Here is a 24,952-nt window from a genome sequence, read left to right on the forward strand (position 1 = left end):
CCACCTGGGCCCATTCGTGAGGGTGGGGGGAGCCCTGAGAGCTTCTGTGCACTCGCTGGAGCCTAGTCAGGGTGAGGGGCTGGCGCTCAAATCCTGCTCTGCCCCTTCCCAGCCTCGAGGCCCTGCTTCTCTGAGCTTCAGTTTCTTTCTCTGTGGTGGGAGGATAATCCAGGTCAGGGCTGTTGTGAGGATTAGCACAATACCTGGCACTGGGTAAGTACTTAGTACAGGGCAGTCACATTAGCACTATTCCTGTTGTCACTGCCACGATCCTCTCCTAAGGTGTTGCTTTGAGGGGGCCCAGAAGACAGGCAGCCTCACTCAGGTGGTTATCTCTGAGGACTGAGGGGTGGGGGCCCAAGGCTGCTTCTTGTAGAAGAAGGTAGGCAAGAGGACAGGCGGCAGCATCTCCGGTGCACCATCCTCTGGCCCAAACGCACCTTGAGTACATACCAGGAGAATATATAGATATCTCTCCCTCCCGCTCCCTGAGTCCAAGACGGGTAAAGACTTTCTTCCCTCTGGCTTGACCTGCCTCTGGCCAGATCATGGCTTATCTGAAGGCCTGAGAGGTGGGGCACCTAGCCCTACCCCAGCTTTCCAGTTCTTTCCAGTTCCCTTCCTAGTGGTTCCTGAGACACACTGGGCCAGCACCTGTGCAGAGATCTTACAGGGGATTTCTACAGCCGTCATTCCTGGTGAGCAGCTGAGGTGAGTGTAACCCTGGGATGGGCCTGTGGGTCCCGGGCACTGCCTTTCTGGGCACCCAGAAGAACTCCCAGGCTGGGAGTGAGCTGAGAGCTGGCCACGATGATGGGTGAGTAGGTGCCTGGGCCAGCCAGAAGCGACTTAGAGGAAAGTGGCCAGAGGAAAGGGACTTAAAGGTAGGATGGGGAGGTGAAGCCCAGAAAGCTTGGGAGGTGAGTCCTGGCCCCAGGAGGAAGGCAGAGGAGCTTGAAGAAAGGGAAACAGATCTCGAGAGGAAGAGGTCGCAGAGGGGCAGAAGGGGAGAGAAAGAGAAGGATTTGGCAGGGGTGCCTGGGTGGCTCAGTTGATTAAGCATCTGACTCTTGATTTTGGCTCAGGTCATGATCTCAGGGTTGGGAGATTGTTCCTTGCGTCGGGCTCTGCACTCAGCAGGGAGTCTGCTTGAGATTCTCTCTCCCTCTCTCCCTCTCCCTCTGTCTCTCAAATAAATAAATACATCTTAAAAAAAAGGATTTCTAGACATCATGGTGAAAACATCTTCAGATGAGTGAGGACAAGCAGTGGTAATCTGACAGAATCCTTTCTTACAGTGTGAATGTCTCTAGCGATCTCTCTGAGGGGTGCACATAGTGATGGGAATAAAACCTGTTTGTACATGAAAAAAAAAAAAAAGAGGATTTGGAGGTAAGAGCACCTGAAGGGTCCAGTGTGCTGGGGACAAAGAGCCGCTGCCGATAGAAACAGGGAAGGACCAGCCATTTGCATCAGGTTGCACTGGTAATGGGCCTATGGAGGGTCCCGCAGGGGAGCTAGAGAGGAACAGGGGCCAATTGTAGACCAGGAGTGGGTAAAGGGGAGAGTGGGTGGGGGAGATACCCCAGATGCGGTTTTGGGATTCATTTTATTTTACCCAGAGTAAGGGGGACCCTTCACAGGCTGACCATTAACTGAGGAGATTGGGCCTAAGGATGGGGGGCTATCCAGGGCACCCACCCCCACGCCACTCTTACACTCCATCCTTTCTCTCTTATTTCTTTCTGAGGTCGACTTACCACTGTCTCATTGGGAAATGGTTGGTAGGAGCACCCATCCCACTGCCTTCCAGAATATGGAGGCCCAGAAGGTAGAGCCAAGGGAACAAGTAATCATTGGGGTTGGCAGTGTGAGGTCTGGCAGCCATGCCCCTCATCCCTTCCTGGGTCCTCTGTTCATCAACACTGGTGGGGCTCTGGCTGGAAGATGGTGGGCCTGCCTTCCTACCCCTCAGGCCCCTCTGAGCAAAGGGGCAACTCGGCTCTGGGAGATGCAGAAAATAGGTCTCACTCTCCTTTCCATTAGGGTTAATCAGTGCTCCATCTTTCCTCCAGAAGCATTCTGTAAAGGACAGAGGAGAATCTAGCATTTGTGATGGTCACCCTCCTTAGTGTGTAGTGACCACCTCGCCTTCTAGAAACAGGGAAGTTAAATAATTCAAGTCCTGATCATTCTAGAACTTTCGGACCCCAGGATGCCAAAGGTAGATTTAAAAATCTGAACCAGGGGCGCCTGGGTGGCTCAGCGAGTTAAGCCTCCGCCTTCGGCTCAGGGTCCTGGGATTGAGCCCCACATCAGGCTCTTTGCTCGGCAGGGAGCCTGCTTCCCCTCTCTCTCTGCCTACTTGTGATCTCTCTCTCTCTCTGTGTGTCAAATAAATAAAATTAAAAAAAAAAATCTGAACCAATATACCCCTCTCCCAAACTGATATTAACTTCTTTTTCTTCAGTTGGTCCAGGCACAATGTCCAGCGGATTTGAGGAAGTCACAAGAGTTGTGGTCCAAGAGGTAGATCCTGGAGGGAATGTGATTGCTGTCGGAAGCATCCTTGACGCTGACAGGTTTCACTGCTATTCTCTGGTGAGGGGGAGGAGAAATTTCTAGGGATGCCAGTACCACAGGATAGACCTCACCCAAGAGGACATACTGGAGAGAGGGGAGGGTGAAGGGCTGTTTGATAAACTGGGTTCTGGGCCCCAAGGTTAGCATGAGGGGGTAAGAAATGGCCAGCCAGGAGACTTTGCCCACTCCTGCTCTGCCACGCTGTCACCACTCCATTGCCAGCAAGCATGGCAGCCAGTCAACAGAGAACTTGCATGTACTGGAACCTGTATGCACGTGTCCATACCCCTCAGTTTAAGAAATGCACAAAAGATGTTAACTATCTGGAATTTAAATTAACTGGAAAAAATGCAAAAAAGAAATGCATGGGGAGAAAGGAATGGTCAGGGGGGAGTAGAAATTTATTTTTATTAGAAATTATTCCTGGGGCACCTGGATGGCTCAGTGGGTTAAGCCACTGCCTTCAGCTCAGGTCATGATCTCAGGATCCTGGGATCAAGCCCCGCATCGGGCTCTCTGCTCAGCAGGGAGCCTGCTTCCTCCTCTCTCTCTGCCTGCCTCTCTGCCTCCTTGTGATCTCTCTCTGTCAAATAAATAAATAAAATCTTTAAAAAAAAAAAAGAAAGAAAGAAAGAAATTATTCCTAACTTGTCTTCCTTTCCCATGTTTCCGCTTTGTAAATAATTCACTCTTAAATTAGCTGAGGTCTTCTGGTGTGTTTATATGTTTATCATTTCGATGGATAAATAAACGGAGGCAGTTTGCTTAGTGGTTAAGGAAGGACATAGGCCTTAGAGCTGAGGCCACCTGGTTTCTAAGCCTGGCTCTACCTCCTGCCAGCTGGGTGACTCCTGGACAAGTTGCTTTCTCCCTCCAGGTCTGTTTCCTCCTGTGTCAACTTGAGAAGACTGTTGCAAAAATCCAACGAGGTAAATGAGGTGAATTATTTGTCACAGTGGCCATGCAGGAGGAGCATTCAGTCAAAGTTCAGCCCCATCCTTCTGCTATGGGCTGTTAGCCTTCCTGTTCCCTGAAGATCATGACTGAGTGGGTGACCAGAACTCCCTAAGGGCTTGCAGGATTTATAGAGGAGTCTGGTCCATTCCCTTGCCTCCAAACTCAGTTTTTTTGGATTTCGGAAGCCCCAGGGTAAGTGCTATTGAACCCTCACTGGGAGACTTACTTCAGTGTCTCACACCCGAGGGTGAGGACTTTCCCTGCTCAGACATCTCTGTGGCAGCCTTTCTGGATCTCACCAAGAGATGGAAAAGAACCTAAGGATTCCACTGTACCTCTGAGAGCCTGTGCCCTGTGCCATAACTGCCGCTATGCGACCAAGAGCAGGGCCCAGATTACTTGGGAGGCGGTGGACCTTTCCACAAGTGGAGTTTTGTTAAGCAAGTGAGGGGCTTCAGGCAAATTTCACGGTTATGGTTATCGGGTATCCTTGTTCAAAGACTCTGAGTTAATTCTCTGAGAAGCAAATTGCCAAGAGGCAATTTTCTAAAAGCTGGTTCTCAACAAAACAAAACAAAAAAACCCAAAACAGTTTGCTAAATGACCAGTTCAAGGAAAACAGAAAACAAACAAACAAAAAAACCTTTAAACTAGGATTCATATGTTTTGCCATGATCGTGTTATTCTCCAGGGACAGGGGAAAGTATTAAGTACAGAAAAAAATCAGCTAAGTCAGTTAACTTCCTATAAGGGAAAGTCTGTCTGTTTGCATAAAAAATTCAGAGGCAAGGTTTCTTTCTTCCTTCCTTCCTTCCTTCCTTCCTTCCTTTCTTTCTTTCTTTCTTTCTTTCTTTCTTTCTTTCTTTCTTTCTTTCTCTCTCTCTTTCTTTCTTTCTTTTTTTCTTTTTTTTTTCAAAAAACCCCCACAAAACCATGAAATAAAGATTTCTTTAAAAAAAAAAATTCAGAGGCAGAGGTGAAACCAAACTTTAAAAAGAAGTCCTTACAAATGAAAGATTATTTATTTTTTAACTATACGGTGCTGATGTATGGTTAAAGTGTGCATAGGTTTTTGGTTTGTTTTGTTTTCCTGTTAACTAAAGTCCACATACTTCACTCTGATTATCTTTGTGCTTACCTAAGATCCTTTTTCTGTTTCAAGATCTCATCCACATTACCTTTAGTTATCTTATCTCCTGAGGCTTCTCTTGGCTCTGACAACTTCTCAGGCTTTCCTTCTTTTTGATGATGTTGACAGTTTTGAGGAGTACTGGTCACACATATTGTAGGATGCGTGTCTACCTGAATTTGCTCGATGTTTCTTTCTCACGGCCAGACTGAGGCAATGGGCTTTGGAGAGGGGGACCGTAGAGGTAAAGTGCCATTCTCACTGCATCATAGCAAGGGGATGTGCCATCAACATGACTTATTGCTGTTGGTGTTGACCTTGGTCACCTGGCTGATGGGGTGTTTATCAAGTTTCTCTTCTGTAAAGTTAGCCTTTTTCCCCTTTCCCCATACTATACTGTTTTTGTGCATAAGGTTTCATTTTTCTTTCCTCTTGGACAAAGTACGTGCAGTCTTGTACATTGCTCGAGAAACAAATGGGCCCCAGACGTTAATGTCACACATAAAGGACGGATTTGAGGCACTATTTCCAGTTCTGTCACGTTTCCACTAGTTCCAAAATGCATTTTTCTTTGGAGATCCAGCCCTGCCCACCCCTATCCCCCCAGCCTAGCAGTGGAAGGTCTTTCTCCTCTGTATTTCACATCTGGAAGGTCTGAGAAAAAGGCACTTGGCCTGGCAGGACCTCCACACAGGCTCCCCTAACCCCAGTGCAGCAGCCGACCTGGAAGCCAGGCCCTTATGGAGGCGCCTCGTCAGTCTGGGCAGAGTCCACATAGATGGGCGACTTTCCAGAATTGCTTGACTTTATACCTACACGGGTTCGTACAAATGCCAGAGACTAGACTCTGCTAAGTTCTTATTTCCCAACTCCTAATTCTTTAGCTTTAGTTTTCCTTGTCTCATCTCAGCCTCATAAATAGTTAAATAGGACTAGCTCACACTTACTGAGCTTTTAGTATGTGTGCAAGGCATTTCGCTAATAAGCACTTGATTGCTTTGTTTTAATTTACTCAAGTTCATGGGGAATGAACTTGTGTTTTGTGTTTTATTTAATTTCCCTTGTTGTTTTATTTAATTTCCTCAAGTTCATGGAGAAACTGAGCCCGCTGGGTGGCTCAATGGGTTAAGCCTCTGCCTTTGACTCAGGTTGTGATCTCAGGGTCATGGGATGGAACTCTGCATCAGGCTTTCTGCTCAGCAGGGAGCGTGCTTCCCTTTCTCTCTCTGCCTACCTCTCTGCCTACGTGTGATCTCTGTCTGTCACATAAATAAATAAAATCCTTAAAAAAATTGTTTTCTCAAGTTCAGGAAGTAGGTACTATTAGCATTCTCCTTCTATGGATGAAGAAACAGATTCAAAGAGTGAGAGTGACTTATCTGAGGTCATTTGGTAAGAAGGTAGCAGAATGGGTTCAAACCCGGGATTGTGTAACCCCTTGATGACTCCTGGTGACCTCAGTGTTTCCTGGGAGCCTCAACTGGAGGGCCTCCTCAGAAGGGAAGGGGATTGTGGAGGGGAGCCCAGGGTGGGGCTGCTCTAAGGAGGCTTTTCTGGAGAGATCTTTTGTGTCAGCCTCAGCATGACCTTTACCCTTCTCTTTCCAGAGAACTCCAAAGGCTGAGTTCCAAGTTCTGGACATGGTAGACTCAAAGGGAATGTTGAGAGTGAAATTACCCAAAGAAATAACAATTGTAGGGGCCTTCCTGAGTCAAGATACTGGAGACCCGGATACCCCAACAATATCTGGATTCCCTTGAGCATAGGGAGGCTGGAGTTGGGCAGCATGTGGAGGGAGAGGGGGAATACCCGTTTTGGGGCACCAAGGGCGTTTGAGGTGGAGGTGTCCTAGCTGGTGCAGCCCCTCACGCCGTACCCCCAACACCTCCCAGAGCCCGCTCCTCACTCAAGCCTGCCCTCTTCTTCCCCTTTCAGAAAACCTTCTCATTCTATCTGGATCAGCCTCCAGGAAAACTTCTGACACCCCCAACTCACTCGCATCCTGCTACCCTCCAGGGTGTCTGATGCCTCTGACTTGGACCAAAACCTGCTGGTTTCATGAGGCCACTCTCCTTTGTTCTCCTACCGAGTTGCCCAGATCCTTGTTTTGTACAGCTTCACTCTGCCTTGTGGCCAGCCCAGCCCCCTCCCTCAGGGACATAGGAACAGCTCGTGACCTTGACCGGGCGGGACTGGCTTTATCAACCTCTCTGTGTTTATCCCCAGCGCACAGTAGGTGCTCAGTAAGACAGCAGAAGCGAAGTGCAGTGAAATCAAAGCCCCCCTGCACAGAATGTATCCTACACAGAAAGTGCCAGCACCCCTCCCCAGGCGCTGACCAAGTGCCACAGAGGTTCTGATGGCTGAGGCCACAGTGCTTCCAAGGGACTTACAGGGACATGGCCGGCCTTCCCCTGCAGCTGCGATTTTGTTGGTGTGGGTATTTTCTTTCCTAGCTGAAGATGTCGGAAAGTGTGGAGCAGCTCAGTGGAGGAGACTCAACCTTGCTCCAGGGCTAGCCCTCCCCAGTGTGGTGAGGTCTTTGGTTTTCCCTTTTTAGTTCAAAAGTGAAAGGCTTACACTGAAATTTCACTGGTCCTTTGAACTACCCCCGCTATCAAAGTGTTGCTGGGGAGGGGCGTTTGGAGTTTTTCTAAGGGGGCTCAGTTTCTTTCTAGAGTGCTTGTTGTTTCTAGAATGAGGCTCTGTGGGGTGTGTATACAGAATTGGGGGGAGGCTCTTAGGTAGAGGGTGTTTAGCAGAGGCAAGGATGAAGGTCTTCCTGGAGGGTCTTTTGGTTGCAAATTTGGATGAAGTTCCATCAAGCTATTTTTATAGGCTTAGGGGATCAAGGATGTTTTCTGGAGCCCAAGGCTGTGGACAATGTGGCCAGGTCCCAGGGACCAGTGTGAGGAATTGGACCCCCATCTCAGAGAGGTGGGTGTTATGGCCTGGGAAAATGCCTGTCTCAGTGCCATGGGAAGGGCCATGCTTTGGACTCATACAGACTACGGTTTGAATTCTAACTTCGCACTTACTAGCTGTGTGGCCCTGGGCCATTCACAACCTGTCTCTAGACCTGTCTCAATTTCCTTATGAGAAATGGGTGCAGTTCTGCCTGCATCATAGGACTGTGGTGAGGGGGCAATGAAATGACGTGGGAAGTCTCTCCTGGTGCTGGCACACCGTAATCTTCCAGAGATGCTCGTGAGTTCCCTTCCCACTTCCCACCTCCTTGCCCCCACCGTGGGGACAGTGAACTATGATGGGGTGCCATGTGGCTTGGTTTTCCAGCTTCAGAGACCCTCAGTCTCAAATAGGAACTAGCTGATGGAGAAAGAGCAATGGCACTGGTAGGTGGGGCTCCTGGGATCCTGAGCTCTGATCCCCGCCTCCACTCCCTCCAGGAAGCAGAGAAGACGACTACCTACTTTGTTGCAATCAGTCCGGAAAAGGAGAACAGACCTGTATCTAGTGACAGGAGACTCTGGAGATGGCAAGGAAGGAAACCCTGAAAAGGGAAGGCAGTGTACACAGCAGAGCCGGAGGAACACAAGGTTAGGATCCTGGGAGGCAGGGCCTATGAGAGAACCAAGCCTTGGCCCACCTGCGGTAGGCCAGGGGTGCCAGCCCAGACCCCTGGCTCTTCAGGTCTTCTTCCAGACTTCCCTGAGCAATCTCAACTGCCCCTTGGCCGCCTTAGGCCTTCTCTTCTCGCCCCAAGAGAGCGTGTGTGGCATTGCTAAGTCCCTCCACTGTTATTCTCCTGTGATGCCCTATTTTCATTTGCTTCTCAGAGTTTCTCACGGTTCATAATTACATGGGGATTTTTGCTTATTGTCTGCCTCCCTTTCTGAGAGACAGGAGGGCAGGAGCCACAGCGCCTGGAATAAAAAGGTCCTTAATAACCATTTACTGAATCAACAGTGGAAACAACATGAGTTTTGGGGTCAGGTGCGGGTTCATATTTCAGCTCTGCTCCTGTTTAGCTGTGAAACTGGCTTAACTACTGGTCCTTTTTTTTTTTTTTTTAAGATTTTATTTATTTATTTAACAGATAGAGATCACAAGTAGGCAGAGAGGCAGGTAGAGAGAGAGAGGAGGAAGCAGGCTGCCTGGCTGAGCAGAGAGCCCGATGTGGGGCTCGATCCCAGGACCCTGAGATCATGACCTGAGCCGAAGGCAGAGTCTTAACCCACTGAGCCACCCAGGCGCCACCCGCCCCTCCCTTTTTTTTTTTTTTAAAGATTTTACTTATTTGACAGAGAGTGCGAGTGCCCGCCCTGTGCACTTGAATGGGGGAAGGGACAGAGGGAAAGGGAGGAGCAGACTCCCAGCTGAGCAGGGGGCCCAACTGTGGGTGATCCCAAGACCCTGGGTTCATGACCTAAGCCAAAGTCAGATCTCATCCCCCTGAGCCACCCAGGCGCCCCCACTGATCTGTTTTGATTTTCAGTTTTCTCATCTGTAAAAGTGGAATTGTTTGGGAGATCTAGCAAATAACCTGCAAAGCACCCAAGGATTAATCAGTATGAGCTTTTTTTTTCTAACACCAAAGGTCAGTGACCAACCCCCTAAAGGAGGTCCTGGGCTGTCAGTCTTCCTCAACATGGGGAGAATGAGTAAGCAAGATGCGTTGGGGGCAGGGTAGGGAGGATAGGTTCAGCTAGGCTCTGCCTCAGCCTGGAGGGGCCCTGGTGAGCTTAAAGGTGGGGGGAAGTTCCAGGGAAGGGGGAGGGTTCAGGGCTGGGTAGGAGGACTGAGACTTCTTGCTCAGATACCCAGGATTTGCCCCACCATAACCCTAATCTTTCCCTAGCTAGAGGTGTTAACACCTGTCTCTTTCTGAGTTTGTTTTCATTTTTTGTTTTGGTGAGGGGCAGGGTGTGAGGACTGGGGAGAGACATGAAAGAGGAACTTACAGAGAAAGAACTTGTCTTTCTGAGAACTGGTTTTCTCTCTCTCTCTGGCACTAGTTTAGATATTTGTATCTTGGGCAACACAAAATCCTTTCCAGAAGGTGAGTGGCTTCAAGGCCTTTTGTTCATCATTCCAGAAAGGGGAAGGATACCATTTTTAAAAAGAGGATAACAAATGGCCCGGAATTATACGGTTCTTAGGATTGAGCATGGAATAGGGTGCACCCAGGGGTGGGAACCATAGTATGGGCAGGATAAAACCCCTGTGTGTTGGAGAAGCAGGTTGGATTGCATGTTGGCCTGTGGTTTCCAGGCTCTGACAACCTTGACTTGCTTTGTGTAGGTCAGTATGCTGGGTCCTGGGGTCCCAGCCCTTACTGAAGGCTGAGAGACCTGGGAAGCACAATTAAAGTCCAGTTCTTACATAGCACTGGCTGTGAAGAGACCATTGGAACTGGGAGTCAGAGAGATTCAGGGTCTTGCGGCTCTGCCACTCACTCTGTAACCTCCTAAGCCTTGGTTATCCTGACTTTCACACAAGTGGGTTAGACTCGATGATTCCTGTGATTCTGAATGTGGCTTCCTCTGGAATTTCAGAGTCTTCCCCTGGATCCCAAAAGAGGTGTACTGCCTAAGAGGCCCTCAGTAGGGGTTGAGGGAGGTCTAGATATGGTAGAAAATTCAAGAAACTCCCAGAAGCTGCAGCATGCACTTTGAATGGCAAGGACTAAATAAGTTCTGATTTCCTGGAGATGGAGAAGAATTTGGGGTTGGTACTAGACTGGGGGTGAGCTGGGAAGATGGAGGTGGGGTTAGCAGGAGGCAGTGATGGTGGGTGTCTCGGAAGAAGGATGCTTTTATTTTAACAGGAAAATATTAGAAGAACGAAAGAGACAAAAAAGTGGTCTCATGAAGAATGGGGCCTTGGTGATAATGGAACTTGTTGGCTGGGTAGGTCGAGTTTTTTGTTTTTTGTTTTTTTTTAAGATTTTTATTTATTTATTTGAGAGAGAGAGAGACAGAACACAAACAGGGGGAGCAGAGGCAGAGGGAGAAGCAGACTCTGTACTGAGCAGGGAGCCTGATTCAGGGCTGGAGATCATGACCTGAGCCAAAGGCAGCTGCTTAACCGCCTGAGCCACCCAGGCACCCCAAGGGTAAGTAGAGCTCTTAATTGCTGTCTCTACAGGGAAGTCCTTGAGTTTAGAAGATTTCAGAAACGTGAAGGAGGAGGACATGGTGAGGGGCCTCTAGGATCTGAGAAGGAACAAAAAGATGTGCTAAGCTGCCTCAGAGGGCAGTTGCCCCTCTACTAGAGTGGGACTGGTGTCATCTCCCCCATTTCCTGCCCCTAGGCGTTGGAGGTCCTGATCTCTGGTGACCTACAGATGGAGGGTCTAGCAGGTCTTCTCATGAGTACCTTTTTTAATGCTGCTGGGTTCTTGGTAAAGGCACCATTGGGATCCATTCTGGATATCTTGGATGCTTTGATTAGTGAGGAGGGATGTGGCTGTATGCTGATGGAGGAATTGCCGAGCAGAGGGGTCTGTGGGGATTCAAATCTTAGGAGGAAGGGGGCATACATTGCCTTTTACATTTTGTGCAGGATAGACCCTCACATTTTAGAACCTTGCCATTTTCCCCAGGCCAGGGATTAGGGGGTACCTACTCTACCTCCTGGCACAGTCTGACCTCCTGCAGGCTAAGAGGGGAGCAGGGGGCACAGCAAGAGCCCATTTGGAATAGCGCTCATCTGTCACTACCAGGGGCCCTCTGGAACCTCCTTCTGATGCTTGTCCCGGGGCTGATGAGACACTGAAGCCCTGTCCCACTGTGTGCTTGTCCTCTCTGCCAGCTACCCTCTTCACCTTCTTTTTTTGCCTCCAGAGCTGTCTGAGGAGCAGCATCGTGTGTCTGAGGCCCTAGAGAGGGGGACTCTGCCCCTGCTGACCCTGCCCCTGCTGAAGCACCAGGTAAGACAGCCTGGGCTGAGGGCCAGGGCCAGTAGAAGTGAATACCTGTGCTCTCAAGGGACTCAGAAGACCCAAGGACAGTCTTTCCTATTTAATAGTTCTCTGTTAATTTGCATCTATTCAGCTGGTCTGTGGCAATTCCCTGCAACACTTGGTTTCCAAGACAACTTGGGGTGGGCTTTTTAGACTGTTGCTAGCCTATGGGCAGGGGACGGGGCGAGGGGGTGCGCAGAAAACTCTTGTCCCAGGATGGCAGTGCCAACACTGATTAGCAGTGCCTGTCACTATGTTGAGAGGATATGAGACTCTCCAGGATCTGCAGGAAAAAGTGGCATAATAGATTACTACATCTGCCAGGGCCCAGGATTAAGAAGTGTGGCCAATGGGGCGCCTGGGTGGCTCAGTGGGTTAAGCCTCTGCCTTCGGCTCAGGTCATGATCTCAGGGTCCTGGGATCGAGCCCCGCATTGGGCTCTCTGCTCAGCAGGGAGCCTGCTTCTCCCTCTCTCTCTCTGTCTGCCTCTGCCTACCTGTGATCTCTGTCTCTCAAATAAATAAATAAAATCTTAAAAAAAAAAAAAAAGAAGTTTGGCCAAGTATTTGCCATTTCTAGTATGATTCCTTGTTCCTAGCTTTGCAGTCTGGTGTGTTTCTTTCCAGGTAGAATCTGTCCTGGAGCAGAACTAAAATGAACAGCCCCGTGATGTGGGCTGAGACCGTGACACACGACTTCTCTGTGCCCTCTGTGTTGCTCTCTCCCTCCTGCTGCAGCTGGGTGAGAAGCTGACCTCCGTGCCTTCCTAACTGTATGTTAGCCCTTAAACCATTCTCCTCTCAAGCCTCTCGGGGCTCCCCTCCCAGGCCATCCCTGTTCCCCACCCCCAGTCACCGGAATGCTATCTTTATAACAAACAGCCGACTATTCTTCAATATATCACGTTCCCTACATGAGAATGTCCAAAAATCAACCCGGATTATATGCATGAGCTTCTGACTAAAAGTGGCAGATTGGTCATATTAATTTTCTCTCCCTCTTGAAACCTCACTAAATAAAGTAAAGCAATAGGAAAGATGTAAACCCACAATGATAAAGAGAATGAGGCAGCAGATAAGAGATTCTGACACATCTTTGGAAACTAGAAGGCAATTAAAGGCATTCAAGCCAGGAGGTGTGGGCCTGAGAGGAACAGGAGCGTGGGAGGAGACTGCTGTTCCCTCATCATGAACCTTTTATCTTTAATATTTTTTAAGACGAGGTAATTAAAAGTAAAAGAAATATATGCTTGTTGTAAAGTATTTCACATACTCCTCATGGTCAAAGGTGATCTCCCCTTTTTCTTCTGATATAACCACTGCTGACATTTTTTGGGCGACTTTAACAGTCTTCCTGTGAAGCAGTGTCTACAATGGTAATTTAAACACGAAGCTAGGATGATATAACAAATTTGATTTCTATCTTTGGTACTTGAGTTGTTTTTTCTTTTAGATTGGTAAAAATACTATATGCAACAGGAATTCTCATAAGTGCTGTTGGGAGTGAACTGCTTTAGTGAACTGTTTGACAGTGTCTACTAAAGCTAAACGCGTGCCTGCGAGCCGGCCCCCCCACATGCCTGCGAGCCGGCCCCTCCACTTCCTAGGCACATACCAAAGAGGAAGCGGTGTGCATCTCCGCCTAAAGACACGCATATACAAAAACATGAGCGTAAGAGCCCCAAGCTGAACACTACTCAAATGTCCGGTGACTTTAGGATGGATACATATATTGTGGCATATTTATGCAAGAAGAGAGAGCAAGTTACTGCTACACATAACAATATAGATGACTTTCACAGACACAGTGCTGAGCAAATCACTCTAGACACAAAAGAACATATTTGAATTCTCTGAGGAGCAGATGACAAAATAGAATTGGATGCGCAAACGTCATAGTAATGGAAGCGACTGTGAAGAATAAAGGGAGAGGGAGGAGGAATGGCAAGCCTTCGACGAAGGTCTAAAACCTAAGAAAGGAGAGAAGGAGGGCAGTTCCGAGAGTCTCTTTGCTCAGCCCTGAGTCCCCATCAGGCAGGACTGGCCAGGCTCTAATGTCCACGCCTTTGGCTGGAAGCAGCCCAGGGAAGCCTGGTCTCAGGAGGGAGATGTACAAGGGAGCAGACAGAGCTTCTTAGTCAGCTATGCTTCCTGCAGCAGGTTCCCCTAAAGAAAATCCTCCCTGGCCACCAAAATACTGTATGATCCCATTATATGAGGCTCAAGAGCAGGGAAAAACTAAGCAATGGTGGTAGAACTCAAAATAGTGGTTATCTTAGTGGAATAGTCTTAACTGAGAAGAGGCATGAGGGAATCTTCTAGGATGCTGGAAATATATAAAGATTTGTTGTGCTAACATTTATGATCTGTATACTTCACTATATTTTACATCAATTAAAAAAAGTTTATAAAAAGTACATAGTATATAATTCCATGTAAATGAAGTGAAAACCGAGCAAAACTAAATGATAGTGGTAGAACTCAGAATAGTGGGGGCAGTATTGGCTTGGAAGGGGCATGAGGGAATCTTCTGGGGCATTGGAAATATTTTATGACTTGATCAGGATAGTGGTTATGTGGATGTTTACATGTATATAAATCTAATAAGACATACATTTAAGATCTGGGCACTTTAAGTTTGTTTTTAACTTCATCTTACTGCAAGTTTTTTTTAACCTCAATAAAAAATTTAATTTAAAAACATTGATTACACATGAAAACATACTTGAACAAAAAATAATATAAAAAATTTAAAACTTCCTATCAAATCCCTTTACCCTTTGACATGGTCCTACTTTCTTTAGTCACTAAACTTTAGATTTTGTTATTATTTAGTTTTAGTTTTTGTTATTATTACAACTAAAAATGATATTCTTATATTTGTTCTTGAGTTATTAATTTTATTTATTTATAATTTTTAAATTTTTAAATAAACATATAATGTATTATTAGCCCCAGGGGTACAGGTCTGTGAATCTCCAGGTTTACAGACTTCACAGCACTCACCATAACACATACCCTCCCCCATGTCTATAACCCCACCACCTCTCCCTCCCCCCTGCCCCCCCAACCCTTAGTTTGTTTTGTGAGATTAAGAGTCTCTTATGGTTTGTCTTCCTCCTGATCCCATCTTGTTTCATTTATTCTTTTCCTACCCCCCAAACCCCCACGTTGCATCTCCACTTCCTCATATCAGGGAGTTCATATGATAGTTGTCTTTCTCTGATTGACTTATTTCGCTAAGCATAATACCCTCTAGTTCCATCCATGTTGTCGCAAATGGCAAGATTTCATTTCTTTTGATGGCTGCCTAGTATTCCATTGTATATATATACACCACATCTTCTTTATCCATTCATCTGTTGATGGACATCTAGGTTCTTTCCATAGTTTGGCTATTGTGGACATTGCTGCTATAAACATTCGGGTGCACGTCCCATGCACGTAGCACAAATACTACGTTTGTATCTTTAGGGTAAATACCCAGTAGTGCAATTGCTGGGTTGCAGGGTAGCTCTATTTTCAACTTTTTGAGGAACCTCCATGCTGTTTTCCAGAGTGGTTGCACCAGCTTGCATTCCCACCAACAGTGTAGGAGGGTTCCCCTTTCTCCGCATCCTCGCCAGCATCTGTCATTTCCTGACTTGTTAATTTTAGCCATTCTGACTGGTGTGAGGTGGTATCTCATTGTGGTTTTGATTTGTATTTCCCTGATGCGGAGTGATGTGGAGCACTTTTTCATGTGTCTGTTAGCCATCTGGATGTCTTCTTTGCAGAAATGTCTGTTCATGTCCTCTGCCCATTTCTTGATTAGATTATTTGTTCTTTGGGTGTTGAGTTTGCTAAGCTTTTTATATATTTTGGATACTATCCCTTTATCTGATATGTCATTTGCAAATATCTTCTCCCATTCTGTCAGCTGTCTTTTGATTTTGTTAACTGTTTCCTTGAGTTATTAATTTAAGATAGTATTTATTGAAGAAGAATATTGGGAAGAACAGACATTGAACAAGAAGTACAAAATAGGAAGAATGTTATTTTTAAAATGCAGGGTACTAATGGAAGTGGTTACTTAAAGACAATAGGATGATCCCTACTTAGCTCTGACATTGTCCCCTTCCTGCTTCCTTAAATTCTGATTCCAGCTACACCAAACTGTTGGCCTTCTATTTGAACATCTACTTGTACAATGACATATTTGCTTGCTTATTTATTTATTTATTTATTTATTTATATGTTTGGAAAAAAATTATAAGTTATTTATTTATTGAAGTAATCTCTATGCCCAATGTGGGGCTGAAAGCCATGACCCCGAGATCAAGAGTTGCATGCTCTTCTGACAGCCAGCCAGGTGTCCTCACATTTCCCCACCTTACCCATCCTTTAAGCAACAGTTCAAATATATCTTCTTCAGTAGTCACCCCATTACTGAAAGAACTGGGTTACTTCTGTATGGCCCATAACACGTTGAATACATCTCTACTACGGCATTCATCATTATTGGACTGAAATTATTAGTACATATGTCTGTTTCACCAATGTGAACGTTTCTGGAGAACAGGGTTTAAATCTAACTTTTCTTTGCTAGGGTTCTGTAAACAATTTTCTTCAGAAGTACCCTTGAGTTGGGGGAAGTTTGGGAGACATACCCAGAATTTCATGAGGCTGGCTCAACCTCAGAACCACCAGTTGCCACTAAAAATTTTTATTTTGTCCTCTCAGAGTCTCAGCAAGGGACTACTTGTCTAAGGGAGATTAAACTGACCCAGAAACTTGAGGTTCATATTTAATCTGCTGATTTCCCTTAACTCACATTCCTGATTCCAGTATGAAATTCAGTACATTAGGGGCGGAGTGCCTGGGTGGCTCAGTGGGTTAAAGCCTCTGCCTTCAGCTTAGGTCATGATCTCAGGGTCCTGGGATCGAGCCCCACATCAGGATCTCTGCTCAGCAGGGAGCCTGCTTCCTCCTCTCTCTCTCTCTGCCTACTTGTGATCTCTGTCTGTCAAGTAAATAAATAAAATCTTAAAAAAGAAAAAATTCAATACATTAACTGCCTATGTCTGTAAGGAATTTCCTGTTCTAGCAGCTGAAACTGTGATAGAGATGGCTTTGGGTGGGGGGCAGTTGGGATAGTCATTATTTGAGCTGGGAGAGATGTGGGAGATTCCTCCAACTCTTACTCATTCTTCAGAACTCTTAGCTCAAGCAATACCACTTCTGATAGTTTCTAGATCTCTCCAGGCTGAGTTAGAGACCTCTAAACACACTGTGCTTACACTTTTGGGAAGGAAACCCTTTTGGAGAAATGCTAGTTAAACCAGCTTAACTGTGCTGCCTTATCCTATGGAGTTGGATATCTTGGACAAAGGGGAAAGCTACTTTGTAGGAGACAAATCAAAGAATTTATTGATTTTGCTCCTAAAATGGAGATGAGGGATAGTGAAAGGAGAGAGAAGGAGGGAGAGAAGCACAAGCAAGATAGAGGCTGCAACTATGTGAGGCAGTAAAAACTTCTAGATATGAGATAGGTGAAGAACATTCAAGAATAGTGATAACAAACTTGTTTCTGGAGAACAGGGTTTAAATTCAGCTAGATTATTTGCTCTAGCTCTCCCATGCAAAACAATTTAAAATGCTGGATAATTTATCTTTTTAAAGTTTTATTTGTTTAAGTAATCTTTACACCCACCATGGGGTTCAAACTCATGACCCCATGATCAAGAACTGCATGCTCTTCTGCCTGAGCCAGCCAGGTGCCCCTGAATAAGATCATTTAATACCATAAAAAGCATCTAATTGCTGACAAGAAGCTCAAGCCAAAATGTAAATAAAAAGGAGACCCAGAGAGGTAAGTGAAGTATTAGAACACTAATATAATTTTGCCCCACATGAAAGAGACCGAGATTTGCAATTCCAGACAAGCTGGGGCTTCAGTTTGGCTAGCCTTGTGGATTGATTAATCCAGAAGCCAAGGCCAGGGGCCCACTCAGCTGGAAAATCTAATTAAAGGCGATCTTCCCCAGATTAAACTGGAATCTCAAGGGGGTACATCATTGAGGTAAGTGAATCAGAGTAAGGAAACCCATACTCTTGCTTCACCTGCACGGAATAAAGAGAAGACTCTTGGTACTGAGTGAAGAAGAGGTTGAAAGAAAGGAAGGAAGGAAGGATGAAAGAAAGAAAGAAAGAGAAAGAAAGAAAGAAAGAAAGAGAAAGAAGGAAAGAAAGAAAGAAAGGAAGAAAGAAAGAAAGAAAGAAAGAAAGAAAGAAAGAAAGAAAGAAAGAAAGAAAATGTCTGAAATATTATGGCCAGAGACTTGTGTTTTCAGAGAATTCAACCTAAATTTGCATCATCTGGGTATTTCAGAGAATCTCAAATTGCAAACTTAGTTTGCAAGAGTCCAGGATTGGTTGTGTCCCTAGATGTTAGTCAGAATTAAACACAAGTCTTTTCTGGAAGAAGTCATCTTCATTTCCACAAAGAATTTTTTAAGGACAATGAGGAGTTCCCAGTAAAAAATACCAAAGCATATAAGGAAATGATGAGAATAAGTAGAAACAACAAACAGCAGAAAGAGGCTTATAAAGATATCATTATTGGAATTATTAGACTAGATTACAAATATATGCTCATTTATTTTATTTTTTTTTTAAAGATTTTATTTATTTATTTGACAGACAGAGATCACAAGTAGGCAGAGAAGCAGCAAAGAGAGAGGAGGAAGCAGGTTCCCTGCTGAGCAGAGAGCCCGATGCGGGGCTCGATCCCAGGACCCTGGGATCATGACCTGAGCCGAAGGCAGAGGCTTTAACCCACTGAGCCACCCAGGTGCCCCTATGCTCATTACATTTAAAGAAATTTTAAAATGAGCTTGATAATACCGATAGCAAGAAGAAACCATTAAAAAGTCACCTATCATGTTTGTAAAAGAACCAAATATAACTTTTAGAAATGAGAAATTGGATCCTACATTAAAAACATAATAGGTAAAAGAATATTGGATGTAACTGAAGAGAGAGTGAAATTGAAATCAGAAAAAAATACTCAAAATATAGAGAGATAAAGGATGGAAAATATGGAGTGAGGTCAAGAGACATGGAGGATAGCACGATAAGTATTAAATATGTTTAATCAGAGTTTCAAAAGAGGAGGAAAATGAGATTAAGGTGAGGACAATATTTGAAGAGTTAATGATTAAGAATTTTGCAGAACTAATCAAAGATACCAAGCCACAGATTCAAGAAGCTCAGTGAATGACAGCAGGATCCATAAAAGGAAATCCGCATCTAGACAAATCATAATAAAATTGCAGAACAGCCCCAAAGATAAAAGGTTAAAAACAGCCAGAGAAAAAGATAACTTACCTTCAAAGGAGTTATAGTTTAACTAAAACTGACTTTAATGGAGTTCATTTGATGATGAAGTTATATCTAACATGTGTTGAAATAACTGTCAACCTAAAATTTTATACTAGCAAAACTATCTTTTTAGAATGAAGGTAATAGGGGCGTCTGGGTGGCTCAGTCAGTTAAGCTTCTGCCTTCTGCTTGGGTCATGATCCTGGGGTCCTGGGATTGAGCCCCACATAGGACTCCCTGCTCTGCAGGGATCCTGCTCCTCCCTCTCCCTCTGCCTGCTGCTTCCCCTGTTTGTGCTCTCTCTCTCTGTCAAATAAATAAATAGAATCTTAAAAAAAAAAAAGAATGAAGGTAAAAAAAGTTATTTTTAGACAAGCAAAAATTGGAAGAGTTTTCCACCAGTAGGTTCTCACTAAAGTAAATTATTGCAAAAGGAAAGAGACCCCAGATGAAAGGTCTGAGGAGTAATTAAGAATTACATGAAATAGTGAAGAATAATTATAGAAAACCTGGTAAATATATGGTTAAATCCAAATGAACAGTAATTGTGGGGCACCTGGCTGGCTTAGTCAACGGACCTTGTGACTCTTGATCTTAGGGTCATGAGTTCAAGCTCCATGTGGGCTGTAGAAATTACTTAAAAATAAATGAACAGTAATTGTATAGAAAAGTAATTTAAAAATACTAATAGTATCTTGTGGGGTTAAGTAACAGTAACATAATATAATAATATAATATAATGAATTTATTAAAAGTTTCTATTAAAATGTTATATTTTATCTGGGAAAAAGGAAAAGGTATTGTTTAATTTTGGACTTTGATCATTTAGTATGTGTGCTATAATTTTAAGATAACCATTAATAAAATAGAAAAAAACAATGGAGAGAAAAAAGGTGTAATGATAAAAAAACCTATCAACAAAAATACAAGAAATGAACGAAAGAGAAACCTAGAACAGGTGAAACAAATAAAAAACCCAAAAGAAAATATGGAATGAGGGGCGCCTGGGTGGCTCAGTGGGTTAAAGCCTCTGCCTTCGGCTCAGGTCATGATCTCAAGGTCCTGGGATCGAGCCCCACATCAGGCTCTCTGCTTGGCAGGGAGCCTGCTTCCTCCTCTCTCTCTCTGCCTGCCTCTCTGCCTACTTGTGATCTCTGTCCGTCAAATAAATAAATAAAATCTGTAAAAAAAAAAAGAAAAAGAAAAAAAGAAAATATGGAATGAAATCCAATGTATTAGAAACTACATTCCATATACATGGGCTAAATGAACCAGTAAAAATGCCAATATTGTCAGAATGGATAAATTTTATCCATTTGATGTTTATGAGACATCTAAAACGTAAGGATATAAACATTAAAAATAAAAGGATAGAAATATATTGGATATGTAAATACTAACCAAAGGGATATGGGTGAGTCTATATTAATATTAGACAAAATAAATTTAAGGCATAAAACATTATTAGTGGCAAGGAAAGTCACTTCATAATGATAAAAGTTTCAATTTACCAGGAAGATATAACAATTTTAAATTGCTATACACATAATAAGATGCCTTAAAATAGGCAAGGCAAACAGTGACAGATCAGAAGACAAAATAGTCAAATACACAATCACTTCCCTTAGTAAATGATAGAATAAGCAGCTAAAAATATCAGTAAGAATACAGATGTTTTGAACAACATGATTAGCAAACTTTACCTAGTGGACATATTTAGAAAACTATACTCAACAACAACTGTAGAATATATGCCTGGAATATTTAAAAACATTGTCCATATGTTGAGCCATAAAATAAGTTTCAACATCAAAAAAATGAAATCATACATAGTATTTCCTCTGGCCACAATAAAAACAACATGGAAATCAATAACAAAACATTACTAAATATCACCATATCTTAGGAAACTTAGGCACACATTTATAAATAACTCATGAGTCAAGGAAGAAATCCTAATGAAAATCAGACTTTTGGGGGTATTTAACAATAAGAAAAATATACATATTAAACTTGTGTGATTAAACTATTTTTTAGAGGTAAAAATATGTGTCACATTAATTTATTCATGTTAGAAAAAAAGACCAAGGGGGAAAAAAAAGTCAAAGAGTTAAGTATGTCAAGAAGCTCGAAAAAAAAAGCTGGCAAAATAAATCCAAACAAATGGAAGGAAAGAAAATAAAGAGCACACGTTTATAAAACAGGAAACAAATACAATAAAGACAGACATTGGATCTTTGAAATGATTAATAAAATGGACACATCTCTGACAAGAGTGATAGAAAAGAAAAAGTAAGCACATACATAAAGTGGACACTCCTATAAATGCTGCAGGTATTAAAAGAATATTAGAATATAAGAGAATATTAAGAACATTATACCAATAAATTTGAGATTTTAGATGAAATGGGCACTCTCCTAGGAAACTATAATTTGCCAAAACTAAATCAAGAAAAAACAGAACATATGAAAAATCCTATAAACACAAATGACATTATATCAATAGTAAAATACCTTCCCACAAAGAAAATCTAAGCCCAATGGTTTCTCCGGTAAATTCAATTAAGTGTTCAAGAATAAATAGTTCCAATCTATACAAATTCTTCCAAGGAACAGAAAAAGAGGGAACACTTCCCAACCTATTTATAGTGCTAGTAAAACGTAACAGGAACAAAAAGAACCTAAAATGCAGGCCAGTTTTACCCATGAACTTACATGTAAAAATAAGAAAATAAATTAGCCAACCAAATCAAACAATAAAAAAAAAATAATACATTAGGACAAGGTTAGATTTATCTAGGATTTCAAGGTTGGTTTAAAATTGAAAAATCAGTTTATGTAATTCACCACATTAACAGTTTAAGAAAGAATTATAACATGATAATCTCAATAGATGCAGAAAACGCACTTGATAAAATTCAATTTCCATTCATGATGAAAATTCTTAGAAAACTAGGAATAGAAGGGAATTTCCCTAACCTGATAAACATATTACAAAGTATCTGTAGTAAACATCATATTTAATGGTAAAATGTTATAAGCTTTCTGAGATGAGAAACAAGAAAATGATGCCTGCTCTCACTGTACATCTATTTGACATTGTATAGAAGGTCTGGCAAATACAGTAAGTTAAAAAAATTATATATATGTGGATTAAAAAAACAGCATTACTTGCAGCTGATCTAATATATATATAGAAAGTCCAATTATGGACATTGGGGAGGGTATGTAATATGGCGAGTGCTGTGAAGTGTGTAAACCTGGTGATTCACAGACCTGTACCCCTGGGGCTAATAATACATTATATGTTTATTAAAAAATTATAAAAAAAAAGAAAGTCCAAAAGAATCTACAGATAAATTATTAAAGTGAATAATAACTTAGCAATTTGCTAAAATCAAAATACACAAAGAAATCATACTCTTATATATATCAGCAACAAAAAAATGAAATTTGGAAAAATATTTATTGTAATAGCACCCAGAATACCTGGGAATCTATCTAACAAAAGGTCTTGAAGAGTTCTAACATATTAAATTTTAAAATCTTATTGAGAAGGGCACCTGGGTGGCTCAGTTGGTTAAGTGTCTACCTTCTGCTCAGGTCCTAATCTCAGGGTCCTAGAATTGAGCCCCTGGTGGGGCTCCCTGCTCACTGAGGAGCCTGCTTATCCCTCTCCCTCTGCTGCTCCTCCTGCTTGTGCTCTCTCCCTCTCTCTCTCTCTCTCTCACTTTATATTTCAAATAAATACATAAATAAAATCTTTTAAAAATATCTTATTGAGAGACATGAGAGGACTTAAATAAGAAATACTATGTTGGGCGCCTGGGTGGCTCAGTGGGTTAAAGCCTCTGCCTTCGGCTCAGGTCATGATCCCAGGATCCTGGGATCGAGTCCCGCGTCGGGCTCTCTGCTCAGCAGGGAGCCTGCTTCCCTTCCTCTCTCTCTGCCTGCTTCTCTGCCTACTTGTGATCTCTGTCTCTCAAATAAATAAATAAAATCTTAACCCCCCCCCAAAAAAAATAAGAGATACTATGTTGAAGGATTACAAGACACAATATTGTGAAAATGTCAATTCTTTCAAATTAATTTATGGATACAATGCAATCCCACAAAAACTTCAACAGTTCTGTGTGAGTGTGTAACTTAAGCTGATTCTAAAATTTAATATAGAAGTGGAAAGGGACAAAAAGAGCTATGATACTCTTGAAGAATGAGGTAAAATACTTGCTCTACCAGATATCAAGATGGATTATAAAAGCTATAATTTTAGTTTAGCATTAGAGCAGGGATAGAAAAACAGAAGAGACTGTTCAGACGTAGAGCCTCATGCATAAATGAACATTTCGTATATGAGAGAAGTATTGTAGATTAGTGGGGAAAGACTAGACTTTTCAAGAAATGGTGCCAGGACAATTGGGTAACCACATGGATTAAAAAGGAAATTTGATCCCTACCTCACAGCACATATAAAATTAATTCCAGGTGGATTTTGGATCTAAATGTGAAAGTTAAACTACCCTTATATTAACATTAAAAACTCGTATTCACCAAAAGCTATCATGAAGAGGTGAAAAGATAAGCCACAGAGTGGGAGAAGATATTTAAAACACATATAACTCATAAAGCAATAGTATCCAGTATACAGTATAGGGAGATTGTAAAAATCAATTTAAAAAGATGACTCAACAGAAAAATAGACAAAAGTCTTTTACAGAAATTTTAAAAGAGAAAATCCTGGGGTGCCTGGGTGGCTCAACTGGGTTAAGCCTCTGCCTTCGGGCTAGGTCATGATCTCAGAGTCCTGGGATCGAGCCCTGAATCGGGCCCTCTGCTCAGCAGGGAGCTTGCTTCCCCCTCTCTCTTTGCCTGCCTCTCTGCCTACTTGTGATCTCGCTCTCTATCAAATAAATAAAATCTTAAAAAAGAGAGAGAGAAAAATCCTAAAATAATAAATAAATAAAAGAGAAATCCTAATGGATATGTTCAGTACCATCTACAATTGCAGGTATCCACTGGGGGTCTTGGAATGTATCCCTCACAGATGAGGGGGGATTACTGTGTCTATATAATGGAATACTATATAGCAATGGATACAAATGAATTAATGCTATATGAGATTAATCTTTAGAAAGAATCAAGGCATAAAAGAATATATTTGATTCTCTCCACATAATGTTAAAAAATAGAGAGATCCAAAGCGATAGCATAGTATTTGTTTATCCAAACTCCACCTCACATTTCTAGCAGTCTTCATAAAAAACGCTGACTCTGGAACTATACTTTGGCGCCAGTCATGTTTCTGCAACCTCAGGGGCTTTCAGGCCTGCATAATTCATTATTGTGCCATAGCTGTCTGAAGTTATGTTACCTTCTAACAGTTACAATTTGTTCTTTCTTGGCTACTGAATTTTCAGTTCTGAGGAATGGGTTACTGTTGAAATAATATGGTAAATATATGGTAAGAAAATAATTTAGGAATCCACACTTGGGTGGTAAAAGTCTAAGAAGAAGAAAATAATTATTATGAATCATTGTTTTTGGAGGAGCAAGAGGTGCATGGGAAAGTGATGGGTTTCTAGGATGCTAGATGTATTTTTTCACTTGGGTGGTAGGTAGTTCAGATGTTTATTTGATAATTATTTGTTAAGCTATACTTTTGTGTGTAATGCATATTTCTGTATGCACATTAGAATTCACAGTAACAGGGACACCTGGGTGGCTCAGTTGGTTGGGCAGCTGCCTTCGGCTCAGGTCATGGTTCCAGCATCCTGGGATCGGGTCCCGCATCGGGCTCCTTGCTCGGCAGGAGCCTGCTTCTCCCTCTGCCTCTGCCTGCCATTCTGTCTGCCTGTGCTTGCTCTCTCTCCCTCTCTCTGACAAATGAATAAAATCTTTAAAGAAAAAAAAAAAGAATTCACAGTAACAGTGGTAGAAGAATGGTGATGTTTACCATTCTACTTGAAGCTTTTTATGTGTGTTGTAGTAGTGTAAACC

The 24,952-nt window shown here is 43.0% G+C and overlaps 1 protein-coding gene across 1 annotated transcript; it reads left to right on the forward strand.

The window, feature by feature from the left end:
- Positions 1 to 1,158: 1,158 nt before the first annotated feature.
- On the forward strand, positions 1,159 to 14,445 carry GSDMB (gasdermin B). Its single transcript, XM_053447800.1, is given in 8 exon segments — positions 1,159 to 1,831; positions 2,471 to 2,722; positions 6,263 to 6,377; positions 6,379 to 6,503; positions 10,778 to 10,827; positions 10,944 to 11,082; positions 11,476 to 11,561; positions 12,221 to 14,445. Coding segments are annotated over 7 exon segments (897 nt in total). The 5' UTR covers positions 1,159 to 1,831; positions 2,471 to 2,484; the 3' UTR covers positions 12,365 to 14,445.
- The last annotated feature ends 10,507 nt before the right edge of the window (positions 14,446 to 24,952 follow it).

Source organism: Lutra lutra, chromosome 16 (assembly GCF_902655055.1).
Source record: "Lutra lutra chromosome 16, mLutLut1.2, whole genome shotgun sequence".
NCBI lineage: Eukaryota > Metazoa > Chordata > Mammalia > Carnivora > Mustelidae > Lutra > Lutra lutra.